At 40.5% G+C, this 20,995-nt stretch overlaps 1 protein-coding gene across 1 annotated transcript; it reads left to right on the top strand.

Annotated features, from left to right (window-relative positions):
- Positions 1–17,916: 17,916 nt before the first annotated feature.
- On the top strand, positions 17,917–20,087 carry rps16 (ribosomal protein S16). Its single transcript, XM_048268056.1, has 6 exons — positions 17,917–17,990; positions 18,081–18,132; positions 18,741–18,842; positions 19,464–19,560; positions 19,733–19,780; positions 19,896–20,087. Exons 2-6 carry the CDS (start codon positions 18,085–18,087, stop codon positions 20,039–20,041), a joined length of 441 nt encoding a protein of 146 aa, XP_048124013.1. The 5' UTR covers positions 17,917–17,990; positions 18,081–18,084; the 3' UTR covers positions 20,042–20,087.
- The last annotated feature ends 908 nt before the right edge of the window (positions 20,088–20,995 follow it).

Below are 20,995 nucleotides of genomic sequence, written 5' to 3'. Positions count from 1 at the left end.
AGCTCTGGTGCATCTCACCGAGAAAGACGCAAGTCAACCCTCCAGCGCAGGGGCCAAACTCTGCCAAAGCGGATGGTGGCTTTCTCTTTCTCTTTTGTAAACATTCTCTCTCTCTCTCTGTCTCAATCACCCACTGTCTATCCCTTTCCTGTCCTCTTACTCTTTAACATACACTCTATCTCTCACTCTCTCAACTCCCTTTCTCTCTCTCTGTGTCTCCCTCCCCCTATGGCTATCTGACTGATTTTAGACAGGGTCACAGAGAAGCCACAAATGGCATTCAAGTGATCCAAGTTTTTTGTTGTTGTTTGGGAGGCGGGGGGCATCTTACAGTGGACTCAAGAAGCACTTTCTCTGTCATTACTTGAAACCAGGCTTGTAGTCGACGAGGCTTGTACTCGACACTCGGACTGTAGCCCTAATTTTAAGGACTCATGACTTGACTTGGACTTGGGGCCCCAATGACCCAAACTTGGACTGCATTCAGACTTGTAAATTGGAGATTTTTGCCGCTAGTACCATTTAAGGTATATACCAAATGAGGATATGAATTCAATGAGTGTTCTTCTCTACTGAAGTGGGCTTATGGGTGAAATATAGAGTGGGTTAGGAGTTCTGTGCAATGGTATACAACATCAGCTTGAAGCTTGCTATGAGGCTGTTTTGAGGTTTGTATTAGCTATGACTGGCCAGTTTTGCTTTCTTTGTTTAAAGTCTTTTGCAAAGTTTTTTTTTTTTCTTGGACTCGACTTGGACTCTACTCAGACCAGGGTCGGTTCTAGCCTATCACATTTGGGTGGGCTGGTCGAAATTTTGGGTGGGCAACATAGCAAAGCAGTTAAATTGGATCAAAATTGACATAAACACAAAACACAAACAGAAAAAAACAGTACTACCTAGCTCGAGTTGCTGCAGCCAACTGGATCGGCAGTATTTCTGATACATGTTTTTAAAATAAGTATTTCAAACACAAAGTCGTATTTTGTCATTTGTATTTTATTTTGTTGAAGAAAATGGCTTCGTATTTTGTATCAAAATACTTTATAGGTGTATTTTGTAGTTTAAAAATACTGTCAACATTTTTTGGCAAAACCAATAGAGTTCTTTTGGTGATCTGATGACATCATAAAAGTGCAAAACAATTAATGTAGCCTCTGACTGGTGCTGACTTTTAATTTAATTTGCCCCAGACTTGTTGTGATCATAAATTGAAGATGATCTAGTGCAAGATGAGTAACTTGTAGGTTGCTCACACACACAATACACTCCCTCTAATACCAATTTCAAGTTTCTTGAGAACTTTATAATCATCAGTTTCTTGAGAACTTAATCATCCAATCAGAGACTTGTCTCCACTTTGTACCGATTGACAAGTTCAGTTGTGACTTTTTGAGTGCATCTCTGATACAGTATTTAGACTATGAGATGTAACAGGAAAATTCATAAGGAAAATCTCTAAAATTAATGGAGTTTTTGGTAATACAGTCCAAATAAGGTCTGAGCGAAGCAACGGCAGTTGAAAACATTGCCGTTCAGTTTGATGAGTTAAAATGTATTTATTAGGCCTATTTTGTCACAAACTGTAGTCTTGTTTTTCGTACAAATGAAGATGTTGCTACCAAAATGCTACAGCAAAAATGAAGTGGACTACAGCGCGCTGCTTGCCTGGTGTAAGACTTGACTTGACTCAGACTTAAGGTTTGGTGACTCGACTACAACACTGCTTGAAACATGCCCATATACCCCTGAAGTGTCAGTGAGTGAGTTCAGCTTCACCTTGCGATGAAGTGTGTGTGGTGGTGCACTAGATGATGCTTGCTTTCTCCAACTCTTGAAACTCCGGCTGAGAGGCAGGGCAAGAACAGTCCAACTCCTCTCTGAGCTGGTCAGTGCCAGGCTCTCTCTCTCAGATCTAGCGAGAGGATTTGATGGACTATCCGTCTGAAGTCATATTTGGTGTGTGTGTGTGTGTGTGTGTGTGTGTGTGTGTGTGTGTGTGTGTGTGTGTGTGGTGTGTGTGTGTGTATGTATGTATGTATGTGTGTGTGTGTGTGTGTGTGTGTGTGTGTGTGTGTGTGTGTGTGTGTATGTGTGTGTGTGTGTGTGTGTGTTTTTCTGATGTGTATGATGGGTTTCCCAAAGCCTGAGGGCTTCTTCTCTTCTTCTCGCTCTTAAAAAAATGAAAGAAAGAAAAAAATGCAAAGGAGGGGAAAAAAGAACTCCAGAATGCCTCCACGACATCATCCATCCTAGCCTTTTAAGGAGTGCTCCTGTGGAGGCCTGCAAAACGCTGGCCCTCTTTCCCAGGAACCAGCTCGCTCTCTCTCTCTCTCTCTCTCTCTCCTCTCCCTCTCCACTCTCTCCCTAGCTCACTTTCTTCCTGTCCTGCATATACTATACACATACAGATTCAGACTGCCTCTTAACAAACACACTAAATATGTTTATGTAGAGAGAGACATACAGAGATATACTCAAGCAGCCCGATTTCTCTCTCTCTCTCTCTCACACACACACACACACACACACACACACACACGCGCATACTATAAAAATTCAAGAGATTTATGTATATATTTTGTTCACACACCATACACAAGTTGGCAACAGAATAATTGTCAGCCAAATTATTAGAAATACACGGCACACACACACAAAGTCCCTCTAATCATGTAATAATAGCACAGCTGAACACAACCATTTAACGCACAAATAAAGTGAGACAGGAACCATGTAAGTCTTTCAGTGTATGGAGAGGCACACCAACAGAGGCTGGTTGTGACAATGTCAAACTCAGTCAAGACAAACTAGCATTACAACTTTAAGATGGCTACTGTTAAATGCAGACGCTACAATGTGTCACTGCTGTCAGTGACAGTACATGTTTAAGCTAAAAAGACAGGCTTTGCATGATCATGTGTTTCAGCTTTTGTGATTTCAAATGCAATATTGTTATTTAATACATTGTTATTGCACTGATCTGCCTTGCACTATATATATTTTTACATCTTAAACCTCAGACTATATTGCTGATACTGATATTGCACTATTCCTTCCCTCTCTTCATTGTATATTGTACCTCGCCTGTGCCTGTTGAGGTGTCCATGACCATGTTGACCACCTTGACAGGGACAACAACAACCACACAGTGGACAATTGCACTACCTACTGCAATACGGACAATTACACTATTCTATCCCACCCATAGCTATTTATTTATTTACAAATGTACATACTGTATACTTATACATAGCTATATCCTACTGCTCTTCATACTATTCTTACTGCTCTGTTTTTATTCTTTATACAGTATGTTAAGTGAGTGTTGTACTTTGAGAGCAAAGATTAACCGGAGTCAAATTCCTTTTTTGTTTACGCAAACCTGGCCAATAAAGCTGATTCTCCTTCTGATTCTGATCAAGTTTTGTTTTTGTTTTTTGTTGGTCATTACAAATGTATTGCGTATGTTTGTGGTACATGGTCTATGGGCTAGGAGGGGTCCAGATGCATCCCCCCACTACTAGACTTAATTGGTATTTTCTTTTAGCCCTGGTCCAGGAGTTTAAGAAAAATTAGGTTAACAGGAAATAAACTCTTGGGTATAAACACAAATCATTTGACATGTTCTATCATAATCTACAGTTCAATTATTTGTTAAGTCATATTATCATATAGTATTAGGCCTAAAATAGTCATATATGTGTATTCAATGAAGTCCATTAAGGGGGTTTTTTCATGGTGTTTTATGCCCCAAGTCCCAAAGTTTAAAGGCACCTAATCCTAAACCTAACCCCAAACACCTAACCTTAACCCATGCCTAACCCTAGTGCCTTCTAGGCAGTGCAGCAATGAAGACAACTTTGGGGGCATAAAACACCAAGAAACACTTACTCCACTACTGAACTTAATGGTATTTTCATGTAGCCCTAGTCCCAAAGTTTGAGGAAAATCATGTTGACAAGAAATAAACTCATTACTATATTTGGCAGCTTATTTAAAAAAAAATGTTGTAGACATAAGTCAGATCAAGTCACCCATTGCCTACATAAATTGGTCAATATTAACTACCGAACCATCGCTTTAAACTCTGGGACCAAGGCTACAATAAAATACCAATTAAGTCTAGTAGTGTGTGTGTGTGGGGGGGCATGTGGACCCCTCCTAGCCCAAAGACTAATACCATAGATTTTGCACACAGCTGACAAATGACCTTTGGCAGTGCCATGTAAACAACAGGGAAGGAACAGGCTCAGACCTACGTATCTCCTCACACAAAAGCAGAGCAAATAAACCATATGCACATGGAAGATGGGCCATCAGTGTTCTGTGCGTACCGACGTGAAGGCTAAACAAAGGCTTTTTATAAAGACAGAGAAAATAGAATAAATGAGAAAGTAAAGTGGAAGAATGATACATGTAAATATATCCACACACAAAGCAAGAGAGACAGTGCGTATGTGTGTGTGTGTGTGTGTGTGTGTGTGTGTGTGTGTGAGAGAGAGAGAGACATGGACAGAAAAAGAGAAAAAAAGAGAGAAATAAAGCGATGGCAGTGGGACGAGAGATGCACGAGCGGTCACATGAATCACAATGTTTCCACTGCAGATCTAGTGCAGCTCCAGTGCTACTATTCCTTTGCCCATCAGATAGGGCGACTGATGCTGACGTGACCCGTGTTAGCGGGAGCACCAGATACCGCAGCCAAGTCCAGTGTGGCCCGACTCAACCCCTGCCTCATGCATGAACCCAAACCGTAGAGAGAGAGAGAGAGAGAGAGAGAGAGAGAGAGAGAGAGAGAGAGAGAGAGAGAGAAAGACTTTACAGATACACAGCATTTGTGTGTAGCTATTGTGTCCTAAGTGTATATTATGCATTAGGCTTGGTAGTTGATTGGCTCCTGTTCGAAGGAATTTAACATATTTTCCTGTGTATAGCTGAGAAATAAAACCATAATCTTCTCTTTGCATTGTGCGCTGAATTTGTTTCATTTTTGGATGGTATCACTGTAAATCCTACCCTAGACAATCAAATAAAAGGTCACTAAGATTTTACTCAACGAGGAAGCAAGGTGCACTTTATCAATGGAGCAAAGTGACTATTTGCCAAGAAGGAGCTTCAGTTTATCTGATTACAAACGGAGTAATGGCTCAATCGGAATGAAAAATGCCTCATGTCAACATTTAGGCCACTCTGATTACATTTTTAATCGGAAAAGAGGTGGTGTACTCTGTTCTGACAATCCGATCGATTGAAAAATAGGCCCATGTAATCAGGTACTATGATTGTTGGAGTACATTTCTTCTGCGCAGGTGTTCCCTGTAGCAGTTAGGCCTATGTCACAAAGACTTTGTGTCAGAAAAAATTTTGATCAGTAGCTTGTCAACTTAGTTTGACACAACACCACCTAATATATAGGCGGATTCCCGCTCCACCCACCCGCTATCAAAACATACTAATGCACGGACAAAAAAATATTTTAGATAAATATACATGTGATACATACAATATGTGTACATACAATATACATTAGGCTATGCTGTGGGTGTGACGCTGATAGGAGGCATTCTATGAAATGCATGCATTTCTAATATTAGAAATGCTTAGTGACATTCTGTGTTTTTAAAATGTCTATAGCCTTGTTTCCATACCATTACGACTTTGCGACTTTGAAAAAGTTTGAAAAGTAACATAGCCTAGCATATATGTTCCCAGGGTCCTATCTTCTCAAGGCCCTATGCTCCCAGGGTCTCCATGTTCCCCAGTTCAATTTTAACACACAGAATCACAATGCCCTCTCTCACAGACTTTGATGCGTGTTGAACTTCGTGAAGGGATTAGGGCTGTCCCACAGTGAAATTGTGAAGTGCTTATGGGCTCACTCGTACCCTTTCTGTACCCTTTCCATAAGTCTGCATCTATGCACTTTACCCAAGAGTAAACCCAAATTACCCAAATTTATAATTTACCCAAATTAATAACAAATCATAATGTTGTGACGTGAAACGCAGGGTTATCCAAAGGGAGGCTACATGTATTTGCCGTTGTCAATTTAACAATGTCACAGGCGATGTCCCATCCCTCTAGAACCCTTACAACCTGACCGGGGACATAAAGATTCAGCCATTAACCCTTCTATTATGTTTGGTTCAGGATTTATTTTAAGTTAAAGTACCATCCAAGCTCTTATTATACAAGGTATCTTATATGTATATCACTATACACCATAGCTAAATATTGTCATGAATGAGTTGGTCTCAAGAACAACATCTTTTGTGTTAGGTCAAATAAAACACTTACACTTAAAGCGTAATTGCGCAGCGATTTCAACCCATGGAGAGTTCATGTAAACACTTCAGTTGAAATCTTGAATCAGATTAATTTCAATCTGATTGCAAAAAAAATGTCCATGCATGTAAATATAGCTAGTGTTCCGAATTTGTCCACAATCACAACAGTGACACTATCTTAGGACCCCATAATGTTAAAAGTGTAGAATCTAAGGAAAAGTGTCTGGACAGTGTCTGTCTTGAAAGAGGCAATACTGGAAAAGCACAGTAACATCCTTTCTCTCTCACTCAGTCTCTATCTCCTGTTCTTTTTCTTTGAGAAACTGTGTGTCCTGTTTCTGTTGAGTGTTACGATGCTATCTACTGGGATACTGCGTCCAAAGAGATGACGTCTGTGATAAAGAAAGTGTAAGCTGTGGGGCATAGACTACTAACTTGGTTGTTGCTAGAGAAAGATGAGGTCTGCCAAAAATCAACCTGCAAAGTAAAATAGATGGGTTAATGAAGGAATCTGATACTAATCAGATTAGGAACTACTAGGAATCTGAACCATAATTTATGGTTATTGGTAGTCATACAATCACTGATCACCCAAACATGCAACAACTAATTTAAGAGTTTCACAATTACCATGCGCAATACATGCATCTGCATTGTCTTTTCAATTAAATGCATCATGCTTGAATAATTCATCTGAACATCTGAAACAAAGGCTCAATATAAAAAGCACACAGGAGTGTGTGTATAGATTTAGCTAGCTAGATAGATACTTTATTAATCCCGAGGGAAATTCTAGAAGCACTAACTACCTTATGAAGCATTTCCCTCCTTATCAATAAGTATCAGTATTAGTATATAATAAACGTTATTATAAACAAATAATTATAAACATGGTTGGTCTAGAAACACATTTATTTATATTGTAAACATATATTTTTTACTATTACATTGTAAAAAAATGTAAGATATAAAGTAGGATACATATGCCTGCATATTCTGTAATGTGAACAGCTTTGTTTGTCATACTAAATTTCATTAAAAATGTATAATTACGTGATTTCAATAACGTGTCAGAGGTGTCCCATAATACAAATAAAAATACTTTTAGAAAGACACAATGTGTTCCTTCTCACATTGCGCTCCGTAATTTACCAACAGCTCAACCTTGAGTGTGAGTCTGTTTTTTTTCTCTTTGGTGCTGGAAACACTGTTGGAAAATTCATGCTTTTGAACTCATCTGAGCTCGGGGGTTGGGTACAAAAGTGTCCCACTGACGGTCCTTCAGAAGAGGCTTGAGATATAAAAGGCAGGAACTGTTGCTGCAATCATGATTTGCCTTGGCAAGCTGGCACTGCATTCAGACCTCTCTGGGACATCACTTTCCTGCTTAATAAGCTCCCGCCACCCCACCTCCCACTCCAGCACCTTTTTCGAGCAGTGCCTTTGGCGTTGCCATGGCAACCTGAGCGCTGTATCCTCCACAAACCCTGAGACCCCTGGTAACCCCCACCCCCCCTCATCTCCACCCCCGCCAGGCTTGGCAGCCACTTCACCACTCAGGGAAACTTCAATTACCAGCAACACTTTTTCCCCTCCTTTCTCTCTCTCTCTCCCCTGACCCCCTCCTCAGTGCCTATTATGGTCAAATGAGACGATATCACAGATCTGAAAAAAGAGGCTGGTGGTGGGACTTCTCCGCTGTAAATCTGCGGCCGTTGTCTCGCGCTCACCGCACTGTGACAGGCGAGGGTCGCAGGGGTCGGCGCTCCAGGTGATGTGTTTCCATAAGGCCGGTGCGCTCGCCAGACAAGGAAGAGGAAATGTTCATATATGGCGTGTTCCTTATTTACTGCCAGTCTTGGGATTTGCCAGTCGGATGACTACAGACTCTCCTGCTCCTCTGGTGGTGCAGGAACGATTCTACCTGCGCTGCAGCTGAAGCGAGTTGAGCTGACCCTCCACCCTCAACCCGTTTACGTAAACGTGAGCGTTTATGACACCGCACAATGTCTGTGAGTGAAATGAGTCAGCTTTTTAGCAGGGAGAGAGAGAGGCATCCCGCCTTGTATTTGAGCGGGAGGGGAATAGTGTCAGGATGGCATACTCAGAGCTGTAATTGGAGAGTGTTTATCTAGGAATGCTTGCGAGGCCTGGAGAGCATGTGTGAGCATAGTGTGAGATTGACAGTTGGGACACACACACACACACACACACACACACAGATAGATAGATGGCCCCCAAATACAAACTAATTCATCTCTGTCTACCTATCATCCACACGACTCATCACACTGTTTGTAACGTGACCACCACACAGGCAACTTCAGCAATGGACTTTGTTTCTGCTGCTGGAGAGATTTGTTCAATGTTTATGCTCCAGAAACATCAACATACAAATAGGAAGCAGTGTAAATGGTTTGACTTCCTGTTACCCTGCTGTTGCATATGTAATGTAGCCTGCTTGTGCGTGTCTCGTTACATTTTGTTATTACATAAGGCCCCATCCAAAGTGTATCGCTAGTCCCTCCTGGCCTTTGCATAAATATCTCCACAACACTTCACTTCCTCGATAAATAGTTTTCAACTAATATGAAGAACTGCACCTGTCTACAAGATGGCGGTCTGCAGGAAGCAGGAACAGTTCTGTGGAAAAAAAGGGATAGCAGATGTTCTGCCAACAAAGACCTGGGCCAGACACCCATGGGGAGGGCACCAAGGGCACACGTGCCAGTCCTCCGGGATGCCATCTCAAACCAGGGCACGAGCTTTGACGCAGATCAAGCAGGGGAGGCCAACCCAGGAACTCACCAACGGGTGGCACAGAGGGCAGTGCCATGCCACAATGTGATGGTCTCTGCCACTGGGGGGCTGGTTCAAAGAGGAAGGCATGAGATAGGGTGTGTGTGCACATGTGAGTGTTTGTGTGTGTGTGTGTGTGTGTGTGTGTGAGAGTGTGGAAGGTGGCGTCTCCCTGACAATAAAAGAAGCCAGGTGTCTGCGGAGCTTTGGCGTGGGGTGTAAACAGGACAGTACCCACTGTAAATGTCAGACAGGCCCGGGAGGAGCATGAGTCATGCCAGTGTATACAGATTCCCAAGATGCTATCTATCTTCGGCTCGCCTCTGCCATAGCACAGCAGGGTCATCTTCTTCTTCCCTCCTTTAAGGGTAAGAGTATGTCCAGACACTAGGCTTGCACTCCCCACCCAACCCAAGCCCCCATCTCCACATCTTTTTTTCCTCCTCAGTGAACGAACTTCACTCACGTGCAGTGCCACGGTCCTTCATTAGGCTAAACATTATAAGTCATACAAATCATTATAACCCACTGTCCTTTTTCACCGCCTTACATACATCTAAGAATGCATCTTAAATCAATAGAGAAAGACACCAAAATGGCAACCTGTAATGTGGATGTACAGTACAAATCAATAAATCCACATCCATCACTATACAAGTCAATGTGTGGCTTCAATGTGTGTGAAGTGAAAGGATGATTGCTGTGGCAACCACCTCAGGGGCTAAGATAGGAGTGTCTGAACGTGGGGAGATGCAGCAGCACAGTGTCTCTCCTGTACCTCTCGCCCTCACTGGGAATGTCACCAGAGGCGTTCTTGAAGCGTTTTTCATCTGAAGTTTGTCTGTTGATAGTGATATAATTCCTTTCTATTAGAATGTGGCAAGGTTTACACACGCATTACGGTCGTTAAACATAGAGGACAGCATATTCTTACAAATCACTTCTATTTTTAGAGCGTATGTGAAGCGTGTGTGTCATGTTAGTAAAGGACGCAGTGTACATTTTTTCAATCATTCTTGCTTATGTCTTGCTTGCGGTGTAAATTCATAGTCGGTCTCCTCTCGTCGCCGCGGGACTGGAAGCCTGTTGTCCGAGCGGTTCCTCATTTCCTGTCTCCCATGTGAACATCTGGCCTGTTCCCATCACTGGCCCCCTACGGCCTCCAGCTGGCCCCTCTGCCCACACTGGGGTGACCTCCGACCCCGCAGTCAAAATATAACATGCTGCATGGATCGGCCTCACGGCCTGGATGCCACTTCAGGGTCGGTCTCGTTCCCGTCTGCAATTCCCACTCTTTGTAGGTGCGTGGCTTCCATTCCTTTCTTTTCCATTCAACAGATGTGTCAATTTCAGTACAGTGAATGCACTGTATGCATGCTTTTAACAGGAATTAATAAATTGTTGCTATTGTTCTATGCACACCATCTTTGATTGACCCAAAACATCACATCCAGAATTCACATAATTCTCAATACTCCTATGTTGTTGTGGTGGCTGACACACCATAACACTGCATATCCAAAGGGGGGTCAATATACTACTCATGGAAATGTGGGCGCTGCAAAGTAATTTAAGCCTGTGTGTTTGTTAATAACTCTGATTACGTCTGATCTGACGCACAGACAATATTGCATGAAAAACTGAATCATTTTAGCATGTTTGCATCACATGTTGTTCCATGTCCAATCTCGTCAAATGTCAACTGCTTAATCACAATAACACTTCCAAGGGAAGGTGAATCAGATGACCTGTTTCAGGGACCCACACACTTTGAGTGTCACTCTGCGTTTCATCAAAAACTGGCATGAGTGGCTACTGCTGCTTAATCGCCAGCATGGCGCGGCGCACACACACACACTGCCCACGTTCATCACAGCGACGTCACCAGTTTATCACAAGTGGACGCTGAACTGTTTATGAGTCATCACTGTTCTGCCTGCTGACTGAGATGCTAAACACTTCCAATACCAGTGATTAGTCCAGCCATAGAAACGGCACTAGAAGTCACTCACAAGTAAAGAAGTATTTGGCTCCCTCTAGAGGTCAGATGCAAACCCTACATCTGATGCTGTAGCACACAGTCGCTCTTTTCAGACAGCCTAATCTGGCTCTGTGTCTTGTATCACTTTGCCTCCATTGCATTCCATGGGGAAACACTGACCTGAATTCCCACACAAAGCCCCTGGACTATTCCATTTGCACTGACACTTTGAAAACAGACAGTGGTGGCAACCCAAGACAAACCAGCCTGCATGAAACCCCCTGGCTTTGCACTCAGACACTGCAATGACAGGGCTGAAGCTGATATGTTTATAATCATACGTCACACGACGGAGAGGAACTCTCCTTCCTCGACGTTGAACACAGCGTCCAAGCGCTTGGCACTCATGCTAGTTCCCTTGGCCCCTTTTCTCCTTAATGGGACAATTAAAGCAGGGGATGAGCTACTCTAAATGGACACGGACCCGGAGAGATCAGTCATAAATGACACTTCAATAGCCCCTTGAAGGCCTTTATTGGAGGGATGGCGGTGGAGGATTTCCAAATATGGCCGAAGCCAGAGACTGCCCAGATATATGAACGCCGTCATTGCAGCACAGCTGTGTCCCTTCATTTGTTAAGTCAACACAAAGCATTAGGACTGTATGTGTGTGTGTGTGTGTGTGTTGCCTTATGTTGGTTCTCAATATGTTTGCTCCAAGGGTATGTACAAAATTCACTACAGAGATATGCAGTACTTTAGCAACACTCATAATTCTGTAATAGTCAAACCATAAACAGTGTCATAATAATGGAAATTATGTATATGTGCAATGCATAAGACAGTCCCTCCCCTTGCGAGACTTTTTTAAGATTGTTGCGACCTAAAATGCCAGATTTTGCCACAACTTTTCTAAAAAATTGCGATGGAAGATGCAGTGTTTTTAGGCGTTTGTTGCTAAGACATTGCGGGAGGAAGTGAAAATTGCAAGAATAGTTTGAATAGTTGAATTTATTGGGTTTTATTTATTTATTTATTTTAGTTGAGGGCAACTAAGACCAAAATCACACTGATATGCTTATTAAAAAGGGTAAGTAAAGGTAAATAGTAAGGACTTCTTTGTAGCTAAATTAAGAAATGCTTTGGCAGGGGTAATTTACAAAACAGTAAAACCTTTTGTAGAACTGTCCAAAAATGAAAGCCACCCCCTAAAAAGATGGCATCATGTCATATGTTTCAATACATTCATATATTTTGTAATTCATATTAAGTTCATATCTTTTTAGTAATTCATATTCTGAGACCTGCATAATTACTAACAGCCAACTATTTCAATATTTCATATTGATTTTTAAACTATTAGGCTAGACTTCTCTTCAATGTCATAACATTGTATTTTTTATTTGTAGTGTGTAAGTCTAATTGTAGTGCCTGTCACTTTTACCTGTTGAGAAGTGAATTATTTTCCTTCTAGAATTCTACTCAAACGCAATCTATAGTTTCAGTGTTCTTTATATATGGGGAAAATCAGAGCCCTATTTATAAGGCTCTAGGGAAAATTTCTGAGGGTAATTGTGAGGAACTCTCCTCAACAGGACGGAAGGCTTGCATCTCACTGTTTTTCGGCTATAAGTGGAAATAACTTTTTGCATAGTGCATTAGGATATGTGGATGCAATTTGGGATGTTTTCTATGCCATTAGTTAAAATAAATGTTGAAAAAATTACTTGAATGAAAGAGATAAGTGTCTTGCAATATTATTAATTTCAATGATTTTGGTAAGCACTAGGCCTAGAAGCAAACATGAGCTAACAAGGACATCTCCAGATGTAAAAATTGGCCAATGGGTTGCATAGCCTACTCAAATGTCAGTAAACCAAGTAGGCCTACATGAACTTACTTAGTTAGGTTAGCAAGTAATGCAAGTATAGCAGATCATAAATATTAGCCTTCTATTTATTGTCATCAAAACTGCAGAGGAAGGAACATATAGGGCAGTCTCTGGTGTCTGCAGAAGTGAGTGTGGCATCTGGCTCAATATTCTCCACAAGGGGCTTTTGTGGTAGGTGAAATTTCACAGGGAAACTACGACGATCGGTCAGATTTGCAGAAAAGTTGCGGTGTTTGAACAAAATTGCAAGGTCACACTGTAAAACATAGCTTTCCTTACTTAAAATGTTCTAGTAAGCAGAATTCAGTTATTGTCTTTTGTTGAAATGTCTAAAATAAGTGTTACTTAATTTTGAAGTGGAAAAGTAAACAAGTAAACTATACTTAAGTTTGTGCTAAACACTGTAAAGTTAGTTTGTTAACCTACTTAACCTGTTAGTTAACTTTTAAAATGCATGCAACCCGATTGCCCTTAAAATTACAGACTAATCTGGTGTAGGAAATGCAAGTTGTGCAAACAAATACTAACTTAGTGTAGTGCACTTACAGAATTCGAAACTGAGTTGCTGCTGGAAATGGTGTTAGTGGTTGGCCAAATGGCACTCTTCTGTCTGTTCAAAAATCAATCCCAATCCCTCTGTAAATTTAAAGAGACACTGAACTGCAGGAGATGCGGTCCTTCCAATGCAACGTTAAAACAAAGTCCTGACTCATTGTGGTCATTAAAGATTGGAGAGTTCCCTGGACTCCTGGCTAAATTCCCAATCTGGCTCACTCAATCTGGTCCCCTTATCATCACCCAGTGTAATTGGCTCATTGACTCCCTCCACAGGTGTGTGGCAAGGCTTCTGGTGCATAATGACTACCGTGCATCACCCAGGTGGGCACATATTGGAGGTGCATTGGGAAGTGCTTTATAAATGTAGTAAAACACAATATATATTATTGATGTTGTTCACAGCATTAGGGTGTTTTGGATAGTCATCTACTTGATGGTGTGATGCATCAACATAAATTATACAACAAGAGTATTTAACCTTTAGTGTCACTGTCAGATGTGTAACCATGTTTGTCACAACTCAATGCCTAGTCATTACATGCAGTGTTGGGCAAGTTACTTCAAAATCGAAATGTATTATGCATTACTTATTACTGTCATTTCAAAGTAATTTGTTACATTATAATATTACTGTCTCTGAATTGTAAGGCATTACACTACTATTGCATTACTTTTAAGTTACTTTCACCAAAATATCTGGAAATATGGATTTGCCATTCTAAATGCAGTTTATTACGCTCAATCATAGTCAGAATTTTGTTAAAAACCGACAAAAGGTCAAAGTCTGGTAAATTGTGATATAAATACTGTAACTCTAAGGCCTAGGCCTGCTCATTAAAATCAATAGAGAGCCTATTGTAAATCAAAGCTTAAAGAAACTGTATGATTGTGGCCAAAACTGGTACTGCAATCACTTTCAAACTACTGTAGAGCGATGTATCCCCTTCCCTTCCCCTCTGACTGGCAGAGCTGGCAACACGGATGCGAAACACTGCTGACTTTGTGATTAGTAGATAGGTGGAGGGTGGCGCATCAGGCCAAAACACAACATGACATGACAAAACACAACATCAACATCAGTTGAGGGCTGCAACTTCAATTTTTAAATGACAATCTCCTGGCCAGACTACTGTTGTCAGTGATATAAGTATTTGAAATAACATGATTTCTTAATGTCTAGTGACATATCAGGGCCATTTATGATTAATTAAAATACATTTCTTACATATGGTTCCTTTAATAAAGACATGTCAAGATGGTGGCCTACTGACCATTTTGGTGCCCTAAGTGAGTGGTTTTGAGTGAGTGGCATTTAAATGAAATGAACTCAAACACCTAAAGTAAAATAAAAGGCCTATTATTTACAGACCATTACTGTGTGTTTTTAAACATTCATGCCGTTTTCTTATAAATGGTGCACTGTCACTTTAAGAGCATTGATCTTTACGTTCTCTTAATGCCTTTTTGCCAGCTCTTGTTTACAAGCCTTGTTTGTTGAGTTACATTGATAGCACAATATTAACAATAATATGCACAATGTTAAGTTGTTTTAAGCAGCCTTCATTGCTTTGGAAAGTATGCAATAACATGTTGCTTCACATTTCGTTTTGCAAATAAAAGTGAATTATGAGCCTGGTATCCACCTAGCTATCTGAATGGATTATTTTTTTGTCAACTCGGCATATCATGTGCTTCATGTAAATGCTTGGAAAACGAATTATTGAAGACCCACCCATTTCATTCTAGCACTACGTGGTGGAGATTGAGAGAACCCAAAAAGTATCAAACTAAAGCTACTATTCATTGGTTACATGTGGGTGCCCCCTCTGTCCTCTGATTTCTATCCCTTTATTCTCTTTAAGTTCAATTGTGAATTCAAGTTCACAGCTCAAAGCTGACATGCACTAGAAGTTTGTGTTTAATCAAGAATCAAAAAGATTAGCTTGGCACCATAGACGTTTCATGAAATGACATCAAATGATGATCTTTCGGTTTCGCACAAAGTGCACTAACTATTATGTTCTTCATATCCTTGTCTCTGAGCGTAGGCTTATGTCCATCCCTTAAATAGAGTCCGATGCAGCCGCAGTCATCTTCAACCAGTATCAGGAGATAACGTTGTACTATTTTGCGCAGATTTTTTCTCCTCTGTTGTTCTCGCTGTGGTGTTTGCGAATATCTATCAAAACAAAACACTGCTTAATTTTTGGTTAAAATGCATTGTAACGCGCGTTACTGAAGTTTGTACCGAGTAAAATATTACCCAATTTTTTTTGTAATGCCTTACATTACCGCGTTACCGCAAACAGCAATATAGTAATACATTACTTTTGTAACGCATTACTCCCAACACTGATTACATGTTACTAGCATCTTTTTTTATAACAACAGTCTAATATTTTGGGAACTGAGGAGACCAGTGACTGGAGTTTTGATAATTAAATGCTGTCCTATCTTACCCAAAACAGAAACTGCTTAATAGTCTGGCTTTGGGGTCTTCTTAATCATCTGTGATGCACCCATTGTGACAGGTCTGGAGAGCATGCAGGCTATTTAAGCCAGAGAGGGTTAAAGCGGAGCAAGGATCTTTGATTTAAGCCCTTAGACTCTATGGAGCTACAATGTGGAAATATGTAAATGCATATTGCCACTGTTTTCCTGAAATATTCAAGGTTTTCCCTGGAAAAGATGTTGTCTGGTATAAGTGGCTCATAACCTATATCATTCATCTTAAATTGTACCTTTTCATATGTGCAAGCTGCCCATTCCATAAATAACCCCAACATAAGGGAAAGTGTTTGAATGTAACCTAATGAAGGCGCACCTGCATGAGTAAAGAAAATAACTTAACAAGATTCAATCTTTTAACAAACATCAATAAACATCAGAAGAAAAGTTTGAACTGAGAGTTATCTGTGTATTCTCTGAATATTTTAATGATTATGTATAGATGATGAAATCCCCAAATTTTTCGCAATTTTTGAGGAGCATTATACTTGTATTGTTGCATTATTTGCCTAATCTGATATCACCATTCTCACTCACTTTTTGAATGACATTACCACTGCCACTTTCGACTTTGAAACTAACGTCATCCCCTCTCATCGCTGACTGGCCCGCATTGCAGAAGCCAGAAAGAGCTGAGATACAGGCGTACAGGGCTAGGTTAATGCCCTAGGTTTTCACAGAGTGATGAATACCTCCACATCTTCTGCCTCTTTTGGGATGCTCTTTTTATACCCAATCAGTGCCTGTTATGGTTGTGAAATGTTCCTCCTCGTGTTTTTTTTTTTTACACAACTTTTCCAGCCTTTTGTTTCCCCTGTCCCAACTTTTTTTAGATTTGTTGCTAGCATCAAATTCAACAGGAGCATATTTTCAACATTTGATATGCTGTTATGTCCTTATTGCAACATACAGGTTTGTGAGATTTGAAGATGATACCATGTCCCAACTATTTTCATAGGCCTGTTACCAGAAAGTGACTATACATTTTCCTCAAGCACTTGCCTCCTGAAGAATTAACAAACACACATAAAAGTGGGTTCAAGTGGAATAGTTTTTAAAATCAGGGATTGAAGAAAGAATTATAGCCTACTCTCAAATTATTAACTAATTGATGTGTCTGTGCCATTCTCATGATCATGAATCAGGTAAAAACAGCACACATTACTTCCCTACAAAGAAAACACATCATATACTGCACTTTTAACATAAAAGTTTGAGGTAAAACACAATCACATTACTATTCGTGAGTGAAACATGTTGAAACATGTTGCTGGCATCAAATAAAAATGAACATATTTCCATGAAATAGTAAAATTTGTCATTTTCAACATATCACTAGACCTATACAATTTGTCTGGTGTAAACATGTTGAAGGTAGCCTACAAAAAAAACATGCAAGTCGCTGACTTTTCTTAATTTTGATTGTCATTTTGAAACTCCCATACTCCAAAGGATTAAGATGACTCACCAGAGCAGAGCTAATTTTCCAGAATCTCACCTGAAGGGGGCGTCCTATCCGCAGTGCATAGACAAATAAAGTTTTAAAGATGGGACAGCCAGGCAGAACATCAGGCGACCTTTAGGGACTGGCCATGTAGGATACTATGGTATGCTAGCAGACAAAACACTCTGCTGTATGATAAAAGACTGTAAAATAGGCCTGTTAATAATCAGGAGATAAATAGGCTACAAATCTGGCATACAGTTAAATGTCTTCACCTTTCTTCCTTGGTTTCCTTCAATCTAATGTTAGAATTTAAACACATGAAAAAACATGACTATTATTGTACAAACTAATTCAGGCCTATTATGTGTAAAGCCTATACGCAAGAATGTAACCACTCCCACAGTCGTAAACTTGTTCAAGATATTACCGTAAAATGCTCCTCTCTGTCGTTACCATGCCCCTGATTTTCGGCGTTTGAAACCCTTTCGGCCTCTCCGTACGGCACCTCAGCTGAAGACGGTATGTGTCCGCCTGAGCTCTTGTGAATATCAGAAAACTTTAGTCATATAAATACGGTTTAAGCAATTATTTGTGTTTTATTTCTTCTAGAAATATGCCAGCGAAAGGTCCACTTCAATCGGTCCAGGTCTTTGGACGCAAAGTGAGTACAAAATATTAGAATCATCCACGTGTGGCGTTAAGCTAGTCGGCTAATTTAGCTGAATTGGTGTACAACATGCTAACGTTACCTGCTTACCATGCCAATTTTACAAAATGCCAGCGCATATGTAGTGCCACGGTTATTAAATCAAAGTGTAGAGTTAAATGAAAACATTTAGGAGTATCAGAATTGATTTAGATATGAGAGGGTGTCAAGTTCGGCGAGTGTTTCCCCGAGTGTGGCCTAGTGAAGCCTCTCATCCCATTGGTATTTTCGACCAGCCTTGCGTGGTGTATTAGGAGCTAAGCTAGTGAGCTAACTGCCAATATAACTCGTTAACGTTACATGAATGTGTCAAGGTATAGTTAACTTTGTTAACCTTTAAACTACTGATACTTGTTTTAACGTTAAGTTTTCGTATAACTCTTTTGTGTGTAAGTTAAGAGTGTAACCGTAACAGTTATTTTCTTAGCTTGCTAGTAACCTATCTTAAGTTCGTTAGGCTTGTCTGTATAAGTGTCGAAGGGTCTAACGTCATAGTGTAAGTACTTGCCAGCTAACCTTAAGAGACACAAGGATTCATTCGAGTTGGTTTTGTTTTTCAACAGAAAACAGCCACAGCTGTTGCCCACTGCAAGAGGGGAAATGGCCTCATCAAGGTGAATGGCAGACCTCTTGAGATGATTGAGCCAGCGACTCTTCAGTACAAGGTAAGTGCTGGTGATGTCTTGGGTGTTGCCTGTTGTCCACATCAGAGCTGAAGATTGCTTTAGGAGTAGTTCATTGTATGGTGACATTAGTAATCAGATGTGGTAATCATTTGTTGCCTTCCTCATCAAAAACTAGAGCTTCATTATTGCGCTGATCCACAAATTGAGGGTTTCAGATGGTTTGACGGTATTGGTGAATTGAGGATTTAAATCAGATGAGGTTGAAATGTGTATCAGTGGCCAATTTCAAAACTTACTGGGATTGTAGACTTCACTGGTTTGAGTAGCCAATTTCTGTGTCTTATGTTCCACTGTAGTGTTGACTAGTGTCTGTTACCAGCAAGGCAATCAATATGCATGTACACATGAATGTCTTAATGAGTCAATGAAATGTTTACCATGTATATAGACTGGTTCCTTGCTGGTTGTCAAATGGGGGACTTGCCATAAGAATCCAGTTTACTTAAAAGTCTGCAGGAAGGCCGCTGCACATCGGAGATATAATTTTGACATATGGTTGACTGTTGCAAGATTACAGAAAAAAAGTCCATAGAACATTTCCTCCCCATATGTGGAGGAAGTGTAGTTCTGACCTAATGTTGCCTTGTATTGTGTCCATAGCTGCTGGAGCCTGTTCTGCTGCTGGGCAAGGAGCGCTTTGCTGGAGTGGACATCAGAGTGCGCGTGAAGGGTGGTGGACACGTCGCTCAGGTCTACGGTAGGTGGATGGATAGCAAGATGCCTATATGTACACGCTGCATTCTTTTTGGGAATTTTGAAAATGGAAATGTGTCCCTCTGGAATGATTCTGTCTTTGATGGTGTTGATGACATTTCTGGTTAACTGGATTTAATTCCTCCATATTAAGTCTCTGTCTTCATCACTTGCAGCTATCCGTCAGGCTATCTCCAAATCCCTGGTGGCATACTACCAGAAATGTGAGTTCTCAAATTTTTACAAAACAACTGGGTAAAAAGCTAAAACCTCACACTTTGTAAGTGGTGTCTGTTCACATCAGTGGTTCAGTAGTTGTTAAACATGCTCCTCTTGCAGATGTCGATGAGGCCTCCAAGAAAGAGATCAAAGACATCCTGATCCAGTACGACAGGACTCTGTTGGTGGCTGACCCTCGTCGCTGCGAGTCCAAGAAGTTCGGTGGACCTGGTGCCCGTGCCCGCTACCAGAAATCCTACCGTTAAACTTGCCCTGTACATTTTCATATAATAAAGTTGAGGGGAAAACAAATTGTCAAGTGTCTTTGATCTTGGTTCCTGAGAACACTTTATGCTTAATGTTGTATGAGACTGTTGTCATGTAGTGATGGGTATGGCATAAATGTCCCCTTGTGACTATATACTGAATAAAATGATAAAGGCAACATGTAGCAATCTCGGGTTTTACCCCTCAGAGTTGGTTAGGATACTTGCATGGTTCAAGACAGGTGTCAGTCTCACATTATAGTAGTTTAAGTTTGTTGGAATGGGGGGTGTTATGTTGGTATCAGATTGTTGATTTTTTTTTATTTTGCTCCACCCACTTGAGCTAGCAAGTCATATAGGTTTATCATGTACAGTAGTCTTATATTACCCTGACTCCGCTATGTACTTAACGCTCAATTCTCTTCGGTATGTGTAGCAGAATCTAGTCAAGAGTATGGTTTGCAAAGCTAGACCTATATGGCATTTTGTTGCAATACCCTACTTTCCATGCTATTTCTTTCTCTTATTCACCAGTATAGAGGATATGGCTACGCCAACATAATGTACTAGATGTGATGTAATCATATAGAGATATTGCTTATTACACATAGTTGATGACAACTGGAATTGAATCGTCTTATTTCAGTTTGTGGAATCAACTTGACCTTTTGTTTTTGTTCAGTGTATGCCTGGGCATTATGTGAATATTTCCTACAAACTAGTAAATATCTTATTTGAAACTTAAACTTTTTAATGAGGTCATCAGTCAGTGCTTTCTTTTTGGGAAAACAGAATTGTGCTATTCATGATTTTTAACTTAAAAACAGACTTGTATCACAGAGTAGCTTCTATACTTTTTGGTTGTATGCTTACAAGAGCAGCAGATGGCGCACTACCTTGTCTGCCCTGAATGCATTCTCATTTTAGATGTGGATATAAACTACCTTCAATATT

This window comes from Alosa alosa, chromosome 17, assembly GCF_017589495.1.
Source record: "Alosa alosa isolate M-15738 ecotype Scorff River chromosome 17, AALO_Geno_1.1, whole genome shotgun sequence".
Classification (NCBI taxonomy): Eukaryota; Metazoa; Chordata; class Actinopteri; order Clupeiformes; family Clupeidae; genus Alosa; species Alosa alosa.
The sequence above is the reverse complement of the archived record's forward strand: the minus strand, read 5'-3'. Positions and strand labels throughout refer to the sequence as shown.